General features: G+C 33.3%; 2 protein-coding genes across 4 annotated transcripts; both read right to left on the reverse strand.

Moving 5' to 3' along the window:
* Window positions 1-916: 916 nt before the first annotated feature.
* On the reverse strand, window positions 917-7,479 carry LOC133185524 (oxidoreductase NAD-binding domain-containing protein 1-like). The gene is made up of 7 exons (XM_061320815.1): window positions 7,398-7,479; window positions 5,194-5,257; window positions 4,540-4,646; window positions 3,719-3,860; window positions 3,035-3,265; window positions 2,130-2,226; window positions 917-1,181 (listed from the first exon to the last, which is right to left on the reverse strand). Exons 1-7 carry the CDS (start codon window positions 7,451-7,453, stop codon window positions 1,015-1,017), a joined length of 864 nt encoding a protein of 287 aa, XP_061176799.1. The 5' UTR covers window positions 7,454-7,479; the 3' UTR covers window positions 917-1,014.
* Window positions 7,480-12,707: 5,228 nt separating this feature from the next.
* Window positions 12,708-17,623, reverse strand: LOC133185525 (uncharacterized). 3 transcript variants are annotated; one of them, XM_061320816.1, is made up of 8 exons: window positions 17,576-17,623; window positions 17,409-17,469; window positions 16,115-16,328; window positions 15,309-15,532; window positions 14,596-14,752; window positions 13,645-13,748; window positions 13,286-13,448; window positions 12,708-13,149 (listed from the first exon to the last, which is right to left on the reverse strand). In XM_061320816.1, exons 3-8 carry the CDS (start codon window positions 16,323-16,325, stop codon window positions 12,878-12,880), a joined length of 1,131 nt encoding a protein of 376 aa, XP_061176800.1. In that variant the 5' UTR covers window positions 16,326-16,328; window positions 17,409-17,469; window positions 17,576-17,623; the 3' UTR covers window positions 12,708-12,877. The 3 variants fall into 3 exon arrangements, with proteins under 3 accessions (XP_061176800.1, XP_061176802.1, XP_061176801.1); XM_061320818.1 differs by lacking the exon at window positions 17,576-17,623 and having other exon boundaries at window positions 13,645-13,745; window positions 17,409-17,566; XM_061320817.1 differs by lacking the exons at window positions 17,409-17,469; window positions 17,576-17,623 and adding an exon at window positions 17,470-17,563.
* Between the last annotated feature and the right edge of the window lie 407 nt (window positions 17,624-18,030).

Consider the following 18,030-nt stretch of genomic DNA (forward strand, 5'->3'; position numbering starts at 1 on the left):
ACTGTAATTTGGGGTATACATCAGGATACTTAATCACGAGACACTTGATTCTGTAATATTTTTAAACCCATTCTGATTGTATAAAAACACTATGTCTGTGAGACTATATATAATAAAATGATATACACAGTACCCCCCAAAAATTTAACTTTACCGAGATGATGAAGAATGTCCATTATCATCCCCTGCTCTTTAAAAAATAAAAAGGGAGGAAAACATACTCCCCCAAAAAATAACATGGCTGGGCATGTTTGTTTCCCTTTCTTTTTTGACAGACAAATTTTAACCAGAAAAGCTCAAAATGAGCCTTTGACTTTGGTGAGCGATTTTTTTTAAAGTAATACATGTACTTCCAGTTTTATCATCAGCTGCGTTCCATTCAAGAAGTGTAATTTTTTCACATCCAGTTAATTTCAATGTTTGTGTTGCATTGCTACAAATTTTCAAGGTTGATTCCCTTAATTATTGGTATATCATCCAGATCTATCATCTAGAACTCAAGTCTAGCAGGTTGATTGAATCAATTGTAAGAAAGACTTCTCCAAGCAAGGTTCATTGTCTTTAGACAAATAGAATTCCAAAATGTCTTCCATTATTAATTAGTTTGTCGATTCAACCACTATTAAAATTCAATAGAGAAGCAATCAACTTTTCCTCAGAAAATTTTTTTTGTTTCCTCTAGTTCAATGCTTCTCAAGTGGGTTCTGAAAGAGTGCTCTTCATTTTGTAAAGTGATTTTTCAGAGCAGTTGCCATATATACCATTAGAACTTTGCATGTTGAGCAGGCATCATCAATTTACGCAAATATTATCAAATGAAATCTCCTGATATACTGACCAAAAATTATAATCACCACAAAATATAGAAGTTTTGTAAAAATTTATTTTATCATAAAATAAATATTAAATACACAAGAACATGGTACAATATGACATCAGTAAACCTGAGGACTGTGAACTGAGACACCAATTTGCTTTCTATCACCACTCCAATGTAAATTCTGCAGTAGCTGACTACCACCACTTTTCATATTGAATTCTCTGCTTTGGCACTCCCACTGACTCCAGCATATTTTCTGTGTTGTGTATCATGGGAGGTGGGCCACATATAAACGCAATAAGGTCATGTGACTTCATCCTCTCTACCTCAGTCTGGATATCATCACGACAGATTCTCTGACCTGACAATGAAAAAAAGACTTGTATAAACATCTTATGTAAAATTCTGCTAAGCAATAAATATTTACTTTTCAAATGACTTTATTATTACAAATAAGGAGGTACAGTTGAACTCCAGTATCTTGAATGCTGATATCTTGAATACTATGGATATGTTGAAGTGATTTGAAAGTCCCAACCACTATTTTCTTTTGGTATTTTAATCTCAACATCTCTCCACTTCTCTCTACCTTCGGATATCTGTGTTTTTTCTAGGTCCCATTGAGTTTGAGATAATGAGGTTTGAGGTAGCTTAATTTATATCTTCATAAAACCAATTGCTCATCATGTGATGAAACTGCCTCATTGCTGTGTGTGGTATAGTAATTACACTAGGTGGGGATTACAGACAAATTTTCAATTACTGAATAAATATATCATAAAAAATTCATTTTTTAAATATTGAATCAAGGATCAAGTAAATGTTTAAATATAAGGAAAAATAGTCTGTTGGATAAATACATGCATTTGTTTTTTCTGTGACTTGTTACATGAATTATGAACCAAATACAATGTTCAATTTTAGTTACTGTAAAATATTGCTTATTTACAAGACGTTAAAAATTTTGTGATTTGAAGAAAAAATACACATGTACTGGTATGTGGGGATTTAATTTTGTAGTTGGTAGACAAATATAATTCTGATTTCTTTGTGGAAGACCAAATTTGTGGATTGTTCACGAAAATTTAATCCCCTACAAAGATGAGCGATTTCACATAAACTAATGTATCAGAAACCTTTCTTCAACAGTTCTTACACCGGACTGTGCTATGAGGTACCCTTTGTGCTATTAATGCAGTATATTTTCTAAGCTGTAGACATTTTTGAAACCCTCCTAAAATGTTTGCAGTTTACATGATGAAGCAAACTACAGGACTTCTTCTAGTACTCACTCCCTTTAAATAAATACCTTGAATCTCACTTCTGAGCTGAGATTTCTCTTTGGTTATAAAGCTCTTGTAAGACAGGATCCCTGAGTTCTTTGTACACAATCTTTTTATGTCCTCCTACAAAATAATATTCAGTGCTCATGTACTCATGGAAATTAGCTTCACATTTGGATGGACTGACTTAAAGAGAAAAATACTCCAAATTTAAGAAAACACTGGTATCAAAGATTACAAAGCTTCCCTGACAAATGATACATATATTAATAAAAAGATGCAATCTACAAGCAAATAAATCTGCAATAAGATGTTTTCAGATAAGATGGTGTCCTTCTTTCACATCTGAAAATAAACATCTGCTGTAAGACTAACTTGGTGCATCCTTAGTTTCATGTAAGATATTGGTTCTGTGGGGATGGGGATTGCTTGGGAATGAATTTAACATGCTCCAAAAACTTGAATCCAGAAACTCATTCAAAAAATACTGGTCACAAGACTAGCAACATGAATCCTTAGATGCATTATTAAAGCCATGTTGGTTTGGTCCAGATAGGTTTGTAGTTTTTTGAATAGACCTTCAAATTGTGAACATAAATTTTCGTAAATTATCTCAATTTATTTATTATGACAATCATATTGTATTCATTGTTTGTATAATAAGGAGAGGATTTATTAAGTTGAAAGAACTTGCATCCAATCCTTTTGAATGTATTATTACAATAAAATATGTTCAAATCAATTGTGAACTAAATTGGGATTTAAGTTAGGTCAACATTTCAGAAATATAGCATGTGCTTTCTTCCATTTTTTTGAAGAAAGCTCAAAATCATGAAATGAGTGTTTAATTACTTAAGTCATTTATTATTTATAATTCCAAAAAAAAAAAAAATCATTATTTAACAATTTAACAAAGAGAAAAAAAAATTACATGAAAGATAAGTTCATCCATGGACGATGCACTGTAGAGTAGAGACACATGTTTAGGGGAGTTTGTCCAATGAGATTCTAGAAGATCTGTCACATGACAGAGGATGCTATGTATAGGATTGATTCCAATGCCCCCTGCTATTAGAAGTAGATCAGGAGAGGGTTTGTCTGGATCAGGATCAAAGTAAACATCACCACCAACTCGGATCTGAAGCTCTGTGCCAACTTTACACTGGAAAAAAAAAATATAATCAATATTATTTTATCAAAGAGAAAACAAATATTTCATTCAAACTGAAAGAATTTAAAATTATGAGCATATCCCCCCCCCATTTTTTTAATCACATAATTTCATTGAGATTAAACTCAAAGGTAGATATATAAAGCTATGCTTCAATGGTGTATATGTGTTGTGAACATAATTAGAACCACTTTTAAACAATTCCTTTCCCTTGATGTAGGTGTATAGTATACAAAAAAGCTTTAATGCATGTCTTAATTATCTTTGTCTTGAATTAATCTGTACATCCATATGTACCCTATCAAAATTCTATAAAAATTTCCAGAAAGACTGGGCAAAAGATTATTTTTATCATACTACCACTATGAACAAACATAGGTAGTTACCCACATTACTAAATTTCTTGTGCAGTAACTGAAATAAAGCCAAAGCAGTATAATGTACCTTTTCATGGATCCACTTTGCTGGAGGATGATCACTGTACTTGACAGCAAGGTCAAGAGTTCCCTCCCTTTGAAGAGTTCCTGGTGATGAACACATTGAGAAGCCTCCAACTTTCTCCAAACCTGGCAGGAACGTGTCTACCCTGTTATTTATATACAAGAGTATTTTCTCATAAGTACCAGATTACTGGTAAGATGATGAAAAATGTGAAACTGACATTTTGAATATTTTTAAAACAATTTTTCACTTATAACTGGTATATTCATAATTCAAAAAAAATAATCTGTATTGTACATTTCTCTCAAAGCTAGTAAGAAATATTGTTTCAACTATTGAATTAAACATTTTTGTTTTAAATTCATCTTATACACAAGTCATATTTAAAGATAAATGCACAAGTCTGTGCCATTTTTACAAAAATAGAGCCCAGTAGAATTGCAAAGTGAAGTGACGGAGAGAAAAAGACGGAGAGGACAAGACTCAATATCCCTTGATCCAAGTCCTGTAAAAGGACTCTGTCCCAACTGAAAATGACACTCTTTTATCAAAAACTTTTGGTAACAATTTCCAAACGAAAAGCAGATTGAATTTTTTAAGTGTATTTTCGTATCAAAGAACCTTGACTTTTGAAATTATAATGATTCATAAGATGTAAATAGGGAATAAGCCTACAATCTAACTCTTTATTCTGCAGTTAAACGCAAGACATTAATTAATATTTCCAAATTTTGCCACTTTTTCATTTAAGATTTCCAGTTCAAAAGGTACAGGACCCTGTTCCAAAAAGGGTCAATTAAGCCCTGGATGATTTCATATCTTACCATTGGCCTGCTTTGAAAGATAAGGATCTATCATGCACTTTCAGTGTCAAACCTTTGACCGTAGTGGACTCATTACGCATTCCTATGACTGTGGCTACACACACCACCTGTAAGAATCAACAGCATAAAAACCACAGGTTATACCTGTAATATTCAATGGCATGATGAATGTAAAACTGGACAGGAACAGACTGTTATAATCAACAGCATGATGAACACTAAATTGAACAGACACCACTTGTTATAATCAACTACATGTTGAACACAAAACTGGACAGGTACCACCTGTAATAGTCAACAGCATGTTGAACACAAAACTGGACAGGCACCACCTGTAATAATCAACAGCATGTTGAACACAAAACTGGACAGGTACCACCTGTAATAATCAACAGTATGTTGAAACATGAAACCAGACAGACATCAGCTGTAATATTTAACTACCTGATGAACACAAAACTGGACAGGGACAGGTGAGGTTTATAGACCATAAAGTTAACTGAGAACTAACTTAACATGCTTAAGTCAAAAAAACTCTCTAAAGAATTTTGAAAATAAAACGAAATTTTCATTATGTGATCGCATTTGACTATGTAATTAGCTATAGTGTTTGTTATAATGAAAATGATGCAAACTGAACTTTTATAAGCTAACCTGTTCCCTCGAATTCTGAGCTGTTCTCTGTAGATGGTCAGATTTAGTGGACATCAGTTGTATTCTAAAAAAAAAAAAAATAAAATTCATTATAAGGATATTCGTTAGGCTAATTTTTTTAAATCAAGATTTCTGTCTGTATCTTTGGCAGATCTATTTAAATATAAATCAATTACCTTTTATCAAATTGCCACAAGCAGTTAATAACAAGTTCATTTGATTCTGGATAATTGTGGTTGTATTATAATCACATTTGATCACAAGTTACAGGTAGCTGCAGAACTGTAGCATTATGGTTTTATATTTTAGTCTGTAACAGGAAAGGAGAAAATAAATGGCTGGACCGGGAATTGAACCCGAGACCCCTGCATCACTTGTCAGGTGCTCTACTGACTGAGCTACCTGGGCCGATATCCACGGCCCAAACCATTACAAATCTTTGACCATAATGCTAGAGATCCTGTAATGCAAATATGGCGTAATGCAAATATGGTGTATTTTACAGCACAAAATTTTCTGCACACTTTGGGGATGTATTTTGCCACTTTCCAGCATTGGTCAATCAACTTCTTTTCATTCCCTAATTCTAGACATATTCTATAACCAATCTATATATTTTATTCATCTCCTAACGTTTTCTAGTCATCTCTACAGACCAATAAACTCGCTTGTTGTGAATTTTATGCCATCCGACAGCAAATTCACAACAAGAAAGTTTATTGGTCTGTAGAGATGAAAAGAATTAGGATTAGGAGGTGGATAGAATATATACCGGTTAGTTATAGAATATGTCTAGAATTAGGGACTGAAAGGTAGTTAATTAATTGACCAATGCTGGAAAGTGGTGAAATATATCCCCAAAATGTGCAGAAAATCTTGCGAAGTAAATTGCACTATATTTGCATTAAGGGATCTGTAGTGTTATGGTCAAAGACTAAAATATAAAACCATGACACTACAGTTCTGCAGCTATATGTTATTATTATACTTTCATGTTAAATACTAAAATCTGATTGGTTAAGACGCATTTAACAATGCGTAATGTTACCCTCAGCGTTAGCAACACACTTGACAACAGGTAACATTACGAAAATATCACATGCGTTCAAATCATGCGCGTACGGTTCACCGTAGAATTCTCAAAACGTCGGTTGTGCGTTTGAAAGAAGCCGAATAAACGACGTCAATAAAAGCTTGCGTCCGATGTAGCTTACTTGAAAACAACAAACGACAGACGAAACATCCTTGCGAGTGCAAACTTTAGATGATAAAGGACTTTTTGAGTAGAAAACAAACAATAGAGAGGTTGGTAAATCTTTTCGGAAGCTTTCTTATTGAGAAAAATATAAGCGGGGAGTTTGAAAGCTTTCTAAGTGTGAACTTAACGACGATCTCCGAATTTTTTTTTATGACATCCGAAATCAGTAAGACATTCAGTATAATAAAATAAATAGTGCACGTTTTTGAGGGTAACAGTTGAAATTGACACCCCTCGGAAAACCATTGTCAACCTCCGCTGACGCGTCGGTTGACAATGGTTTTCCTTGGGGTGTCAATTTCAACTGTTACCCTCAAAAACGTGCACTATTTATATATTATAGGCAAATATTTCATGTACAGGTCTATCCCTTTCAGGGTACAGTGACCTGTATAAAAAACAAATACCTGTGATCACAGTACTAATTAAGCTCAGGTATAAATTTAGTAGTGTAAAAAAAAAAACTTTTAAAAATAAGCTAAAGGATAGGTGTTTTCTCAGACACTAGCCCTACAAAGGTATGTAACTGAGTGAAAATATGAATTTAATTAATGAATCCTTGTACTTAAAACATAATTAACTTCTTTCATAGGCAGATCATAAGAGAGCTGCGCATAACAGCAAAACAATGCCGACACGGTCCAGGCGAATCTCAGAATAGAATCCAGTTTGTCAGTTGTCACTGGATATTGTATTATAAATAAAGAAATATACGTTGTTTACTTACAGTTTACACCATTATCGACCGAAGGACTATTTAATTGAGTATCCCAAAATTTGAAATGAATTTATGAGTGTTCAATACAAATGCACTTCACTACAAATCAGTACTGTAAACAGTTTTAATGCTAAGCAGACGATCGTTATGAAACATATCCAATAAAAATATTTTTAATAGATTTAATATACGTAGTCAAATCTACATGGAGACATGTATATTAAATACCTTTTATAAAACGGAGAAGTCTTTCTAAACAACCGGTAAACTCCTTTCAAAGTCATTATATTAGATAATCAAGACCTCTGGACCCTGTTCGTCTACTTTCACTTTCAGGGGTAGGCTAATATCCGCGAAAATGATATAGGACCAAAAACACTTCATTTCAGTATTCAAGCAAAAAATACCACAGAATGCTATGACTAAATACACATATAAAACATAACAGATAGGAAACATGTATACATTATCGCAGCACTATGAAACTTGATGCAGATCGATGTACTTAAAAAACATAAGTTACAAGACACATAGATGATAAATTTTACCTAAAAGAGGGTGTTGCAGAAACTCGCGATTATTCCCTAAATCGAGAAGGACATTTAATTACCCACGACGCATGAAGAGTTATCTCTAAAGATAATGCTACGTAGATGACTTTATTTATATGACGGGTATGTCCAGCTTGTTATAACAAAACATTTCACAGTTTACGTTTATTTCATGCAACATAGACTGGACTAAACTTTTTTTCCTCATCTATGGCCACTGTCGCCATATTGCACGAGAAAAGTTAGAACGATAAAAAGCACGTTAATGACAAGTGCACCTCGCATATCATTTTGAAAGATGTACTGTAGGCAGCATGCGTTAATATTTTTCAATATATAAACATGATAAACTTGTGTATGAAAAAAATAAATTATTAAAAATGATAGTACTTTATTTTTTAAAGACATCGCCACTAAATAATAACTTTAAAGTATGTGTCTTATTAGTTTTAGATCACAATATCAAGGAAAACAATTTAAATACCCATTAACTTTCTCAGTAACATTCCCTCCCTCTCTCTTTCTCTCTCAAGAGAGATGTTACATTGTACTTCGATCCATTATATAAGAAAAAAAAATACATAATTACTTGTACCAGCCATTACAGGATTCGAATCCATCCTCAGTTAAAAGAATCTTTGCAATAAGTCCACATGCTTTATCACTAGACCAGCTCCAACAGTGAAGTATCGTGTGCTATTTTATGTGCACATTTTGCATTTCGGATGGATAATAATTTTTATTCGATTTTTGTGATTTTCAAAAATATGCCTCTTTGAAACAAAAATCAGAAATGGCAGTTTTGCAGAAAAATAATGTCTCTTTATTCGTATATCAAATTCATTCTGTTTCAAAGAGGCAGTTTTTCAGAACAATGTGGATTCCCTATTTGAAAAACAGAAAACTTGACTTATTTCGCTATGTGACTAATTTACAATTCATTTAATGGCAAATTGGAAGTCGATGTGCAGTCGATGCAGACATTGTGCTGTATATATACCGTTGTATCTGAAAATATTTAAGACCGTTTTCTGTTACTCAAAATTTTTCTTTCAAACTGCTACAACTTTAGGGAAAATAACAAAAGAACTGCAACACCCTCTTTGCCCATAAAAGCATTAAAAATGCTTATTTGCAACATAGGCACTTCCCAGTTAAACTGTTAAAAAATATCAATTATACTTTAAATATAACATGAAAAATTAGTTGCTTCAAATTAATAGCCAATCGAACGAAATAGTTTTGTAAAGGACATATCAACGAACAACAACAACAAAAATATTACCCTGCACGCTCTATAAAGTTGTTTGAATTTTACTTATAAAATACATTTCTTTCTGAACATCATGAAGTATTAAAGTTAGTGAACAGAGGGATTATGAATCCTATGAAATAGAGGAAATAATTAAGGTATTTAGTGTTTAAAATATCTTCTTCTCAAGAACCAACCAGTCAGAAAGTAGAAAACTTGTGTGGAAGCTTTATTTTAAATTAAAAAAAAATTAATTTATTTGTTCAAAATATTCTACGTGGTTGGGTTATAGCCCAAAATGATTTATCACTTTTACATTGAAAATTTTTAATGCATAGGGAAATTTTAAAAGCTTTATAAAAATAAATATCTCCTCTGATCACACGAACTACAATTAAGGCTACAAATTGTAAAACTTATTTGTATTCATAAAAGCAACTTAAATTCATGTAGTATAAAAAATGTTTAAATTTATTTGTCCCTTATGCGGTGTTGTATAGAAAAAAAATCCCCTAAATAAATTGCTAAATGTTCTACCATGGGGAAATTCTGCTACATAGCAAAGATTCCTCTTAGTAGACCTTGGACATAGCCAACACTTTGATCCAGAAATTTTCATAATGCGAATATTAGGTATAAACATAGATATGATTAAATTGACTTTATAACCAGAAGTCTCTGGCGAGGCTGTAGCTCTACTGGTTGTACTTGTAACAAAGGAAGGTAAAATAGCACTTGGACTTGAAACTTTGCAATAGCAATAAATAGAATATTGATCCTTGTTTTAGTCTCTTTTTTTGCAAGATTTATTGCAATTAGACTAAAACTGTGGGAGGAGTAGCCTTTTAAAACAATTTTACAGAAATTTCGATTTTAGTAATCATGGCAACATCATTCAACAAAATCAAAAAACAATAAAGGCAATAATGTATCTCAGTGTACTCTACTTGTGTGCCAATTTATACCGAAATCAGACCAAAACTGTAAGAGGAATACCATTTTGAAAGTATTTCAAGGAAATTTCTATTTTTAGTAACCATGGCAACACCGTTCATCGAAATCAAAAACCGATATACAGAATTATATCTTAGTGTAGTTTCCTTGTGTGCCAAGTTATACTAAAATCAGACCAAAAACTGTAGGAGGAGAGGGTTTTGAAAGTATTTCACAGAAATTTCTATTTTTAGTAACCATGGCAACACTGTTCATCGAAATCAAAAACCAATAGAAAGAATTATGAATCTTATTATAGTCTACTTGTGTGCAAAGTTATATTGAAATCAGACCAAAACTGTAGAAGGAGTAGCATTTTGAAAGTTTTTCACAAAAATTTCTTTTTTTAGTAACCATGGCAGTACCGTTCATTGAAATCAAAAACCGATATACAGAATCATGTATCTTAGTATAGTCTACTTGTGTACAAAGTTTTACCGAAATCAGACCAAAACTGTAGGAGGAGTAGCGTTTTGAAAGTATCTCCCAGAAATCTCTATTTTTAGTTACCATGGCAACACCGTTCATCGAAATCAAAACCCGATACACAGAATTATGTATCTTAGTGTAGTCTACTTATGTGCTTAAGTATGCCAAGATATATTGAAATCAGACAAAACTGTAGGAGGAGTAACGTTTTGAAAAATTGTTTACAGACAGACAGACGGACGGACACCTTACTTATACCGCATAAGCTCTTCTGGTCTCTGACCAGTAGAGTTAAAAATAGAAGGGGATCTACTATATCACTGGCAAACATTCGGGGGGGGGGGGGTGTAATGCAAAGAAGTAGAGAGAATTTGCTATATAGCAAAAATTCCTAAGGAGAACAATTGTAATATAGCATTTTTTTTGTACGGATAAGATTTGCTACATTGCAAAATAATCGGGGAAATTTTTCACGGGGAATTTTTACAAGGGAGAATATTATTGCTATAGAACACCGAAAAAGGACCATAAACGGATTCGAACTAATGTACAGAGAATGTATTTTAAAAATCTTCTCGGGCTACAAATTATAAAACTTATAAGCGACAATTTCATGTAGATTCAATTTTACTCAAACCAATGACTTTTGGTAGGAATAAGACCATAAAGGGGTCTGAAGGTTTACAAGAAAATGTATGTAAAAATCCATCTTTTTCTCAGGAAGATGGGACTGCATTATGCAATGAATGCCTTGTAAAAATAAAGGAGATGGGGAGGGGGGGGGGGCAGTGGGGGTTTCACTTCTTTTTGTTATAACTTTAAAAAATTGGTTTCTATACAAATCTATACTAAAAAAGTCAAATCTATATTTAAAAAGTCTAACATTTCCAATGTTTTACTGAGCGGTCATAAAAAAAAGTCGATGTTTGACCGCTGAGTGAGATATTGGACCTGTCGATGAAGTATTAGACCGCTTACGTCACAATGTGGGCGGGATCAGCTAAATCTTATTTGCATTCGTTGGTGTTCGACAGTGACAGAATGGAAAATAAAAGGTATAGCAAAAAATTATTGACTGTGATCTCAGACAAAATGCGTTTTGCCCACCCCTCGAACCAAACTGTTTGCCCTCGAACCCAGTCAACAACATTTATTAATAGTCACAATAGACCACAGATCTCTCACTTTTTTTTAAAATATGAAGGATAATTTCTAGTTCATGAAAGTGTAAGGATATACATGTGTATGTCAAACGCGTATCGAGATTCGTTATTTTTTTTTAGTTTCTAAACACACTTCTTCTAGTTTATCGCTTTAAAACTCTATCGCAACATTTGAGACGTGGAATTCGATCGAAAATTTTGATAAATATTAACTTCAAAACTATGTCCATGCCTCTTTAAAACCCATGGATCACTTGTTTTTACATATAGCTTGAATCTTTTACTTTTCTAAATGGAAAAAGTTAATTTTCTAAGGATATGACCTATGTTACAGGCCTTACATTTCTATAGTCAAAGGTGGTATATAAGCTTCGATTTTTTTTTCGAGGTAGGAAAAAAGTTAAAGGGTCACTAAAGGTTCAAAAGGCGTAATAACTCAAAGTGAAAAGGCTTGCGCATTTTAAAATAGGTGTCATAACGTAAGTAAGTAATAAGTAAAAAATTAATAACACAAATACAAATTAAGAAGACGTTACAACGCTGAAAAGATTAAGGGGTTAATGTCCTTCAAAATTGGCGTTTAACACAAAAGAGAAAAGGAATTATAACACATTTTGAAAGGCGTAATCACATGAAATGGAAAGGCAATATAACTTCGTATTATTACTCCTTTTGACCACAGGAGTTCGCATACCTATCAATTTAACCGAAATTTTCAGTAAATAAAAAAAATACGTAATACCTATAATATTATTATAGGTATTACGTATTTTTTTTTACTGAAAATTTCGGTTAAATTGATAGGTATGCGAAATCCTGTGTTTTGACAGACCTAAAGACGCATCTTCGATCGTGATATCACGCCTTAATTTTGATTCGCGTTATAGAACGTCCTTATTCGCATTGGTATGCCTTTATAACTTCGTTTAAACGCTCTATAATGCCTTTTCCACGTTTTAACACCTTTTGATTTGCCTAATTACCCTTTTTCACCTTGCGTTATAATGTTTTTTCCCTGTCTTTTGGTTCCCTGTCTGCTTTCGCAGTATACAACCAGTTTTCAGTCAGACATGTACATGTACATAAAAGAATATTTCAAGAACAGAGAGCCATAGAATCAGCGACATGAAAATTACAAAAGTGCAGTTCATCACCGTTAATTCGTTTTTTCCTGCAAATGTAGGGGAAAAAATCGTTTATTTATTCACTAGTAATTCATAAAGCATTTAATAAATGTCAGCCTAGTAAAGCATTATCCTTTCAAAAATTTGAAGCAAATAGTTTATTTAATATTATAAACAGTTCCTTAAACTCAGGCAACTATAATTCCATAAACTTGTTGTGGGCCATGGTCTCTCCCTGAGTGAAGACAATATCTTTAGAGAGTTTGTGCACAATACACGGAACATTAGTATATTGCTTGGAACCAAAGTAAGTCTTCGAAGTCATCTTTTCTGTGACGTGTCTCAGGACCTCCAGAAAGTTGGTTTTGTTATTTTCCAGTTTCCCATTTCCATAAAACTGTTCCACAGCCTCGTATAGATATTTCAAAAGGTAGCTTCCCATGTCAAGGTTTCTTACAGCATAAAGACCTTGTTAATTATAGAAAAAGTCATCTTATCATAGTTTGTCACCTCATTGGATTAAAGTTGCATTTTTTAAAAATTGAAATTAAAATCCTAAAAATGTCTATGCTTTGTAAAGAAGAGATTAGCGTTTGGACCTAACCTTGTGGCGAGGCAAACATAACGAGCATGTCATTGTGACAGGGGACTGGTGTTATGATGTTCTTCTCTTGTGACAAACGGATTCCACGAGGAGGGTCGACCACATCTCCTGACCCCAAACGATTTGCTTGAACTTCTGAACCATTATTCTCTTCTGACTGTTTCTGAAAGAAATTAATTTGTTTCTTTTATATTTTAACAAAGTCTTATCTATTTTATATTTTTAAATCAAAGTTAGTTTCTCAAAGCAAAACAGTTGAAAAATGGTAAAAAAGCTAAAATTAGAAGAGCTCTATTTATCCAACTTAACTGCTGTATTTTTGAATGAAATGAATGGTTGACCCAGGCGGTTCTAAATACCTGACCACTGGCCACTGGAGGAGGAGGTCTGTATCCCCCCTGTTTATCTTCATCCTCTTCTATATCGGTATCAGACACATCTTCTTCCTTAATAACTAATTCTACTTGTAAAATAATTGTAAAAAGTATATAAATCTATTTATAATAGAATTGAAAATTATATCTAACTCTACTTGAAAAATAATATGGAAAAAAGTATTTCAATATGCATGTAAAAGAATTAAAAAAATATCTTAATTTACATGTAATTGTTTGTTTGTTTGTTGTTTAATGTCCTTTCAAGAATTTTTCACTCATGTTGAGATGCCACCACTTGCCGGTGGAGGGCTGCAAATTTAGACCTCTACTCGGCTCTTACGGCCTCTGAGCAGCGAGGGAACTTTTTTGTACCAGCACCAACTGCGACATGGGACCTCGGTTTATACGGTCTCATCTGAAGGACCAGTTTCCACGTCCAGCAGTCGAACCCGCGACGTAAGGATCAACTCCTTATGCCGCAACTCTAGAGGAAACGCTCTAACCACTGCGCCACGCAGGCGATGTAATAGAAAAGTAAAAAAAGTATCTAAATCTACTTGTAAAAGAACAACTTGTAAGAAAATTGTAAAAAAGTTTCTAAATCTACTTATAAAAAACTGTTACTGTAAAAGGTATCTTAATCTACTTGTAAGAAAACTGTAAAAAATAATACTGTCATAAAAATCAGACAGATCCCATTTAGTATTTGTTGACTGAAGTCTGATACAGGCCATCATAGCCCCCCCCCCCTTTTTTTTAACTGTTAAAGAATTGACCACTAAGTTGTTAATATTAACATTTAAATACAGAAATTGAATGTTTATGACTATTTCTATTATTATATTAATAAAGTAGAAAAGGTATAGACAAAAGAGAATTTTTATCAATAAAACATGTATTATATTTTTGTTGAACTTGCAGAAAATTACCAACCTTTCTCTGATATGTCATCTGACCCTTGATAATCAGTCTTATCGCCACCAGGCTCATTTTCCCCTCCACTGTATTTATGTGCACTGGTTCCGTGATCAAACCCAATTCCAGAAAGTCTTTGTTCTTCCGACGCTTCCGTCTCCGGAATTCTACACGCCTATAAACGGAAAATGAAATAAACACTCTCATCTGCTGTTCGTTTGTTTTTAGCCGGGCTAATTGCAAATAGATACGTTTTTGACGCAATATGACCATATCGCGGCATGGGCAACACAGGTAATACGAAATAAACTAATTTTTCTATCCAATCATATGGCGCATTACAACCAGAATTAATTAATATGGAGTAAACTTTATGATAAACGTGACTTTATCTTTTCTATCGTCGACTTTCCTGATTTATGTTGTAATATAATACCATTATCACCTGCATGTAGAATTGATTCGATACGCAAGGGCATGTTTTACGTAAGCACAATTTCTAAAATGAGGCAGGCTTCTGACAAATAAGTTGATGATACAAGGTCATCAACAAATTCTTTTGAAGTCAACATTTTGCAAATTTTATGTTCTATACAATGACATTGTTTGCAAAATTAACATAATCTGTTGTTACTGAATTGTATATGAATTTCTCCGTTTACGCGATCATGACAAGGGGCACACATAAATGTATAATTAGCTTGAAAAAATTAGAAAAAAACTGATTTCACCTGAATAAAGAACAGCTTAGGTTTGCCTCTCAGTGCTTTACATTTTCCGTAGCTGAAGTACTCTAGAATCTCACTAGTGCTATAGTACTCCCCATCAAACATCTGGACGGCGTGTTCTCGGACCGTAAAACCTCTCTCTTTATCAACCTCTTCAAGTTCAAGACCATGGGTACTTATAGCAAAAACGAAACAGTCGAAGTCTTTCACTGCTGGATCTGTGGAGGCTAGAAATATAAAAACCTACGGATGTGATCATAACATACTCGGATTCACATCATCACTACCTATTCTTCTGGTCATGGCACCATTATTTAAATTAAACACCAATAACTAAATTAAACACACCGATCTGAATTGATATCACGAAACATTGCAGTTATGATCTAGAAGGCTTAAAATCATATCTCAGACATGATGTGATATATAAATATCACATTGTACTGTATAGCATATTGAAGACATGATTTTGAATCAAGGTAAGTGTACTTTTTTAAAGTAATGACAAAAAACAGGGAGTTTGAACTAATTCCAATAAATAGTTGACAAGCATAGCTCGGGAACGTTGTTTGAGAGGCAAGTGAAAAGGCCATTGCAGTTTAAGAATTATAAACAAAGTTACCAACGATGTAAACCTTATTAATTTTTAGATGGATAGAAAGGAGACAAGCACTAAGGTCCACCGAGACAACATTTTTCAACCATTATATAAATCTAGATGTCATTGACCAAAAAAATCAAACACAGTTCAATTCTACTCTTAACAGAAATAAATCAGAACTATCTATTTTTTTTTTACACGTACTTACTTTCACTTAAAATTCTCTCAAAATCTGAAGTGTATACATTTTCGTAGGAAACTACTTTAAATCCTAATCGTTTGAAGGTCTTTTTCATGTATTTCACATCAATCTTAGCTCCTCCTCTTTCCAATAAAGGACCAGGCCCAGGTTTGGTGAAATTTGTTATAACCAGCGCCAGACCCTGGTATTTCCGCGAGGGATTAAACTGGTACTCCATAATCTACAAATATGTATCATTTGAACATGTTGAACAAAAAAAAAAGGTAGAAAAATTTTAATAGAATAACAAGATAATATTAATATATCTCATAGGAACAAAGTATTTGAACCGAAAAATGCACCAGATAGAAACAAGACATATCAACTATCGCTATGATGAGTGTTGCCCACTGAGGTTGTCTGCATCGTAAGAGGTTAACATCGTTATTTGTACAGCAAAATTTCTCGAATTTCACAAATTTGTCTGTCTATCTATCTATCGCTCACACAGGTATTACATTACAGGAGTTTAAAGGGGTCTTGACACAATTGCATCGTGTACAATTTTAAAATTCTATTTTTATTTAATACAAACTTCAGTTTAATGATTTGAACTTATATAAATATTCTAAGCTTTCAATGACAACGACATTCTCGTAACGTGATGTTTCGAAGAATGTCGTCATAGTTTGTAAAAAGGGTACGAACTCTGTTATCGTTAATACATTTTACCGGGTGTGTTCAATTTATTTAGTCTGCACACATCACTGAGCACGAACTTACGAGTTACGGCACTGGCTAGTATTGCTTTCTCGAATTTCTACTCTGTACTTTCTGGATTACAGTTTTCCTATTATTCATTACTACACAGCACAATTTCTTAAGTATTATGGATAAAGTTTACTGTGTGAAAGTGCAAGATTATGTGTCAATCAAACGCGTCCCGAAAATCGTAGATTTAATAATCTCCGGATAAAAGAATTTTCTAAACACAACATGTCAAGATTATCCATTCTGGTCGTAACATTTACTTCTTCAACATGTCCGTAGGAACCGGCGGGGGGGATTTTTGATACTTGATAGTGCCCCCCCCCTCTCCAACTGATCAAAGTTTATACCGAGATCGACAGATTAGTAAACAGAAGATATATATATAATTCCAAAAGCCCTGAGAGAACAATCACGTCCGAGTAAAGAAACTGTTAACGTTTACACATGGAAATAGGGAAAACTTATCCAATCTTATCTTATTAAAAGCCTAATTCTGATGACACAAATATAAACTAATTATCCACTTTCATTTAAATATCTGTAGCCTTACCTATTCCAGGTGTACAGTCTGTAGATCAGTAACGTGCCACGATGAATCATACAATGCTCACCTGAAAAAAAGCAGGTTATTGTCAGCACGATAAAATCTCACCAACAGTACTGGAACAACACAGCAGTAGAACTTACAATTCACATACTGAAAGAACATATGCTTACAGGGGCCTCACTTTAGTTGATGTTCCCACTTTCACTTCTACTTTCAGATTTTCCGGAAACTAAGTAACAACTTCCTGCAGTAAGAGATTTTATTTGTTATGTAATGCGAGTCTGTATTTGATTACAAAAACCCAATACATAGACACTGAAACTGCGGTTTTTGATTGTGCTGGAATCTGGATTCTGGATTTTTGAAACACTGATTGTTCCATCTTCCTTCGAAATAGTTTCACTTGGATTGCAGAAGTTTTTTCCTCTATTTTATATTTTAGCACACGTTTCGCTCACTTTGACATTTGGAAAGAGTAAGAGAAGTACTGATGAGAATTAAAAAGTGAAGTGTAATAAGTCAGGAATAAATATTCAAACTGTCAATTCCAAAACAAACCAAAAATTGATCAGGATAAAACAAAACATATACATAACCAAAAATAAAGTATATTTAGTGACCTACC

This window comes from Saccostrea echinata, unplaced genomic scaffold (assembly GCF_033153115.1).
Source record: "Saccostrea echinata isolate AGI-Se365-2 ecotype Australia unplaced genomic scaffold, CSIRO_AGI_Sech_v1 ptg000012l, whole genome shotgun sequence".
Taxonomy (NCBI): domain Eukaryota; kingdom Metazoa; phylum Mollusca; class Bivalvia; order Ostreida; family Ostreidae; genus Saccostrea; species Saccostrea echinata.